Source organism: Cynoglossus semilaevis, chromosome 16 (assembly GCF_000523025.1).
Source record: "Cynoglossus semilaevis isolate Cse_v1.0 chromosome 16, Cse_v1.0, whole genome shotgun sequence".
Taxonomy (NCBI): domain Eukaryota; kingdom Metazoa; phylum Chordata; class Actinopteri; order Pleuronectiformes; family Cynoglossidae; genus Cynoglossus; species Cynoglossus semilaevis.
The window spans coordinates 5,591,822-5,597,959 of record NC_024322.1 but is presented as its reverse complement, the minus strand read 5'-3'; the positions used below and the strand labels follow the sequence as shown (position 1 = coordinate 5,597,959).

Sequence of the window (6,138 nt, the reverse complement as noted above, 5' to 3'; positions counted from 1 at the left end):
TAACACTGTAGCTGCAGATGAAGAGAGCAGAGATAGAAAACATGATGGACACCATTTTCAAAGGCATTTTTATCAAGAGATACCGGTATAATAACTGATGGTTTCTACTTCACTTATAATACATAACTGGGTTTAATTCAATGGAGACCGAAGTCAGTGCGTGATTTTGTTTCAATGCAGGGATGTGCTTCCAGAAATCCGCTCTATCTGCGTAGAGGAGCTGGGTGTGTGGATGAAGCTCTACAACTCTGCATTTCTCAGTGACACCTACCTCAAGTACATGGGCTGGATGATGTATGACAAAGTCAGTAACCACAAAGACAGAGTGCAGTGTGTAACATCATGTTGTGTAACTGCCGTCTGTTGCAACCAGTGTGTGTCATCTCTCAGATTCCAGACGTGCGTCTGAAGTGTGTGTTAGGTTTGCAGGCTCTGTACGGAGATCCGTCGCTTTTTCCTAAACTTGACCTTTTCAGCAGCCGTTTCAAGGTGAACAAACTTGTTAACTATTACACTGTGATTTCGTAAAACAGAAAATATAAGCTGTTGTAACAACAACATTCTGTAATAATCCTTACGCTTTTTGTGCCACAGAAGCGGATGATCTCCATGACTCTGGATAAGGACCATGAAGTTGCAGCACAGAGCCTGAAACTTTTGGTTCTCATTGCCAAGTTAGTCACCCACAAGTTTATTTCTCCTCACTTCTCACAGCCTTTATTTGCATTTGCTCAACTTTTACCGTAACCTGTAATTATTTGCAGAACATCAGAGGACATGCTCACTCCTGAGGACCACAGTTATCTCCTCCAGTTTGTCTACTCTTCACAGCGACTGCTAGCATCCACTGCAGGAGAGCTGCTCTACTCCACCAGGTGTGATGTTGGTGAACCCGAAATTACAGAGACAAAATACAAAAACGTTTACATTTGGTTATGTCAAAAATCTTGTTATTCCTCAGGCTGCTCAACAACACTGATGCGCTTAGATCTAATTCTCTGGATGAAATAAATGAGGAGGAGTCTCACAGGCTGCAGACCTGTGGCAGAGTGAAGGCTCTGCTGCACTTTTACCAGGAATCCCAGGTTGAAAAAAATATTTCTACTGCAGTTTAAAGGAAAACAAACACATGCATGTACCTTTGATATTCCTTCATAACACTATTCTGTGTATTTCTCTTCATTTTCTGCAGCTTCATGAACATGTGGTGTATCTGGTGGACAGTCTGTGGGACTGTGGTGGAGCTCTGCTGAAGGACTGGACCACACTCACGTCTTTACTGCTGCAGGACGCCACGTCACACAGGGCAGGTCAGAGGACGAACATGACTTTAACTTATCACACATTAAATATATACTGATGGTTTAGAGTTTCCCATCTATGGTAGGGGCCTTAAACTCCTGACTAGTGGGCTGAAAATGGCCTGTGCACCCCGAAAAAATAGCCTGCACTAAATGTCAATAATGATTTAATTTTGCTCTGGAGAATTTTTAACAATGTATTTCCAGTTGTTCAATTGTTTTGTTTGGTTATTCATTAATTGCGCTCATTTGCGCTGTTATTAAGTATAAGATTGTATTTATAGGATTAATGTGTGTGTGTGTGTGTGTATTTGTGTAAGTGTAGGTCTTACACTGTCTGAACAAACGGTGCTTGTTGAGATCCTGGTGGCATCAGTGCGTCAGGCCTCAGAAGGACCAGTCTTGGCTGGCAGGAGTGGAGCCAAGAAGGTCTGTGTGGAAAACACTAACTGGACATAATCAAGACCCAAATTAACCAAAGACACTTTTTTTTATCAGAACAGATTCACAGCAAGAACAGAAATTATTCAGTTTAACTTCTCTGTGTTCTTTAATTCAGGTCATTAGTGTCAAAGAGAAGAAAATCCAGGTGGATGACTGCACTAAAATCACTGAGCATTTCCTGACTGAGCTGCCAAAGTTACTGTCAAAGGTTGGTGGTCTTGTCTATAACGATCATCAGATATTTTCTACAGATGTTTTTTTTTTTTTTTTTTAAGTCTCTGTTTTTTCTGTTTGTGCAGTTTTCAGGTCACTGTGACGCCGTGGCCTCCCTGATGAAGATCCCCCAGTTTTTTGTCCCTGACTGTCCTGTTGATGATATCACACAGGTCTGTCCATGACATGGGCTTTCAGCTGACACAGTTACCAGGATGAAAATGAATCACGACATTTATTATAAATGGAAAGAAAACATTATAATGTTAGTTAAAACAAAAGATGTTTTCCCCTCACCCTCAGGTCTTGTCCAGCCTGCTGACAGAGATACAGGCTGCTTTGGACATCCACTCCAGTCCAGCTGTTCTAGAGGCGGCTGCTCGTACATATCTGTATTTGTGCAGCAAAGAGACGACCTGGTCCTCCATAGTCAGAGACAAGAGAGACTCTGTGGTTCAGACCTGGGTCGACCAACTGACAGTTCTGCTAGGAGAGTCACTCAGGGTGAAGAGAATATACACTCTATATGTGCGATTTGGATCACTTTATGTTATGTACATTTATTTAAAATATTAATTGATGTCACTTTTTAGTTTTATCCATTTATGCAGGGACATTTGAAATACTGTTCACAATTTAAATGTTTCTGTAATGATAGGACACCATCTCCAAAACATGTGAAATCCACATCTTTTGATTAATGTAAATTCTATTTACACGTTCTAATATGTAGAAATACTCACCTCTAGAGATTTGATCTTCATCAGATCCGAAAGTTTGATTTGATACAAAGGGGGACATGGTATTGTCTTTTTTGGACGAAGTCATTGAGACAGTTTAACACGTCTGTTGTCTCTGTAGGAGGACTGTTTCTCTGCTGATGAAATGAAAACTGGAAACATTTCAAGCACACTGAAGAAACTGAGCGCTTTTCACAAGTAAGGTTTCAGATTAGTTAGGTGTAAGCCAAACTTAAATTGATTTTTAAAAAAGAAATTAAATGATTTCTCTCTGTTCCTTCAGCTGTCACGACCTGCAGAAGTGGGATCTGTTCCAGCTCCTCTTTCCTCTTCTGTCAGTGAGAGGCAGACGTGGAGAAGAAGATGGAGCTCCACCCGAGGTGACACCTTTTTTTCTGTCCACACGCGGGGAACTGATCACTAGGCCTATTATTTGACTTATTTATTTATTGTTTGTGTAAAGGTGCTACTGGAGACTCTGCGGTGTCTGTGTTACTCCATGCTCTGGTCTCTGAACACAAGCGGTGAAACTCTAACATCCAGAGTGAGTCATGGCTGCTTTAAGATGAACTTTACTTAACATTTACTTAATATATATATTACAGAAATGTAAATTTGATGCTGCACTGTAGGACAAGACTGTGGCCCAGCAGCAGCAGCTGTGTCTCTTCTGTGAGAGGAGTCTTCACTGTCTGTCTCACCCTGACAATAGGGTACGTCAACAGGTAGGCAGTGACAGGAGCAGGTGAAAGTTATAACAGTTTTTTTTACCTTTATTTCCTCTTTTCACATCTTCATTTTCCACGTTTCAGGCTTTCCAGGGAGTGTGTGATGTCCTGTCGGCTCACTCCTACCAGCTTCATGTCTGGACTCCCACCTCCTTTGGTCCACTAGTCTACACTCCCAGTCCCAAACTCCAGAGGGCGCTGTCCAACTTTGTATGCACGCATGTCTTCGCTGGCTCAGACTGTGAGAGACAGAGCAAGGGTAAGACTTTAGTTTTCATTGTTTAAAAAAAAATATATTCTTGATGGTAAAGATTTCCCAGAAACACTTACAATTAAGAATCAGTTTAAAAGAAAAAAGAAAACATCATTTGGATCATAATGGCAAAGGATATTAGTGAAATGTTGGTACAGTTATTACATCTATTCTAATTGTATTTATTTTGTACTGGAATCAGTTTTGATTTGTCATCAACTACATTTTGGGTCTTATTGTAATTGTTTGAAAGCCTATATTATATTTTTTCTTGCATGGATATCATTCATCCCTATGGACTGGCTGTGACTAAGAGATCATGTGAAACTTTAAAAAACACCCACAGTTTTGACCATTTCCCTGTCATGAAAAAAAGCCAACAAATTTTTAGGAAGGTATAAAAAGTTTTTGTTGGTATTTTGTATAACTACTACAGCACTTCCTTCTGTAGTGTGACGTTTAATTTTGTTTTTGGAGGTAATTCTTTTTAAAAGACAATGTCAGAACAGACCAGTCCAAGTCTTTCTTATTGTTATTATTTAATATTTTCCGATGAAATCCAGTTATTTGGCCAGCTTTTATCATTGTTCCTGTCTGATTCTTTTAAATCTGATTTTGCTTGATATTTGTCAAATATATGTATATACAAGCATATGGACTTTTATTCTTGCTATTTTTGGCATAAATAGCTGTAAGGTGGCGTTGTTGGTAATTTGTAGGGATTTTTGTGAGATTCTTATTTGATGTAACTAACATTATCATTATTAACTTTTTTTTCTCCAGATACCTTTTTTATTTTAAAGTTGTCCACTCCTTTTTTTAAACACTTATTTTAGAGCAGTGTCTCACATTTTACTGTGACAAATGCAGTGTATTTCTGATATAAATGTAAGTTTTCAACACAAAAAAGCACTGAAAAATCATGACATGAAATTAGACCATAGAGAAACCATATCTTACATGTAAATGTAAGATATAAATGTCAAAATCTTGACATGAAATTAGACCATAGAGAAACCTCTACTTACTGTACACCATGTGTCAAGTATCTAAATAAGTCAGCTTAAAATTGTTTAAATTTAGATTTTTCTCACTTCTATGTTTGCTGCTCCGCTCCACACTTTAACAGTGTATTTTCCGCTGTGTCTTTGCACAGGTATTATGTAGTTCGTGGAGAACAATACAAACCAGTGTTAAACAGCAGATGTCGCTCAAACCCAACCACTGCTCCAGCTGCGGCCCTCACGGTGTTGAACGACATCAGAAATTAAATGCGCAGCCACACGTTTGGTCTAATAACTCACCGCAGCGCCGCCTCCTGACTACAAATGGCTGCTGATTTGCAACCTGACCTGACAATTGACCCCCAATTACAAAGGAACCCCTGTTAATATCTCCAGACTGAAGTGGCTCGACTAATTTGTATAAAGGCGTGTTCCACTTTGCTATGCAAAGTGAGGACGCTAGTAAATTGATGAGGACAGTATAGTACCGTCTGATCTGAAAGGTAAAATCCCCAAGATTGACGTGCTGCTGCGATGTAGCTGGGTGTTCTCTCCTCTTTGTTAAAGTACAGCAGGTGAAGCTCTGATTTCATTCATTCATGGTGGAGAATAACAACGGAAAAAAATCCTTTTATTAACTTTACACCAGCTTCTCCTTTCTAAAACATATTGCTCCCAAATACGGCCCAGTCCAGAGAAGTCAATAAATGTCCTGGTGGGAATTTCCTAAATGTCCAACTAAATACAATACGGGATTATTGGTTTTTGAACATGCAATAAAAAGTCATTGTTTTATTGGATTTGCCTGGTTACAGTTCTGTTGTATAGACAGTGTTTTCTATTAGTTGCTGGATTGGAGATCACTGTAAGGGCAAGGGCATGGAGTTAAATCATAAAATCAGGGCAATCTTTTTTCCGTGAGAAAATTCCATTAACTCTGGCTCACCTCCGCGCGTATTTTATTAGTCTTTGCGAAAGATTGAAGCCACATGGTGTCACAACCATAACTCTCCTCTTATGTTATCTTTGATTTCCACCTGCTAAAGCCATTGTCCCGAAACAAACTAAAACACTCCTTCCCTCCTGTGCTTTGTTCTTTTCCTTTCTCTTATATGATTTCTTATGATTAATCACTCTCCTCTCCTTCACCCCCTCCTCTCCTTCTCCCACTCCACGTCCACTCTACACACTTCTCCTCCCGTTCTGCCTCCGTCAGTCATCGAACACTCGGAGCTGGAGCGGCTGGAAAGGCTTCACACGCGGAGAAACCTGCTCGCTGCCTTCTGCAAGCTCATAGTGCACGGCGTGCTGGAGATGAGCACGGCCGCCGAGGTCTACATGCACTACATGAAGGTAAAGGTGAACTTCTTAAAGGAGCAGTGCAACAATTTTTGCGACAGCTTTGCTTTGCATCATTCAGTGGTGACTTGAGGGGGAAAATCACATTTTTGCCTT

At 40.1% G+C, this 6,138-nt stretch overlaps 1 protein-coding gene and 1 long non-coding RNA gene across 4 annotated transcripts in view; one reads left to right on the top strand and one right to left on the bottom strand.

Annotated features, from left to right (window-relative positions):
- LOC103391810 (cohesin subunit SA-2) overlaps positions 1–6,138 on the top strand; it is a 13,383-nt gene that overhangs the window by 3,085 nt on the left and 4,160 nt on the right. For 2 of the 3 annotated variants that reach the window (XM_025063648.1, XM_017040026.2), the window contains exons 10-26: positions 12–85; positions 181–304; positions 391–489; positions 595–674; positions 765–875; positions 962–1,085; positions 1,193–1,310; positions 1,627–1,730; positions 1,861–1,953; positions 2,045–2,131; positions 2,262–2,462; positions 2,820–2,896; positions 2,982–3,078; positions 3,162–3,242; positions 3,331–3,423; positions 3,511–3,685; positions 5,900–6,036. In XM_025063648.1, coding sequence (XP_024919416.1) covers positions 12–85; positions 181–304; positions 391–489; positions 595–674; positions 765–875; positions 962–1,085; positions 1,193–1,310; positions 1,627–1,730; positions 1,861–1,953; positions 2,045–2,131; positions 2,262–2,462; positions 2,820–2,896; positions 2,982–3,078; positions 3,162–3,242; positions 3,331–3,423; positions 3,511–3,685; positions 5,900–6,036 — 1,875 coding nt within the window. The remainder of the gene's footprint in view (positions 1–11; positions 86–180; positions 305–390; positions 490–594; positions 675–764; positions 876–961; positions 1,086–1,192; positions 1,311–1,626; positions 1,731–1,860; positions 1,954–2,044; positions 2,132–2,261; positions 2,463–2,819; positions 2,897–2,981; positions 3,079–3,161; positions 3,243–3,330; positions 3,424–3,510; positions 3,686–5,899; positions 6,037–6,138) is intronic. The other variant, XM_025063649.1, reaches the window with a different exon arrangement.
- On the bottom strand, positions 2,000–2,377 carry LOC112488272 (uncharacterized). Its single transcript, XR_003052148.1, has 2 exons — positions 2,256–2,377; positions 2,000–2,156 (listed from the first exon to the last, which is right to left on the bottom strand). It is a non-coding gene; the product is annotated as an uncharacterized LOC112488272 (long non-coding RNA).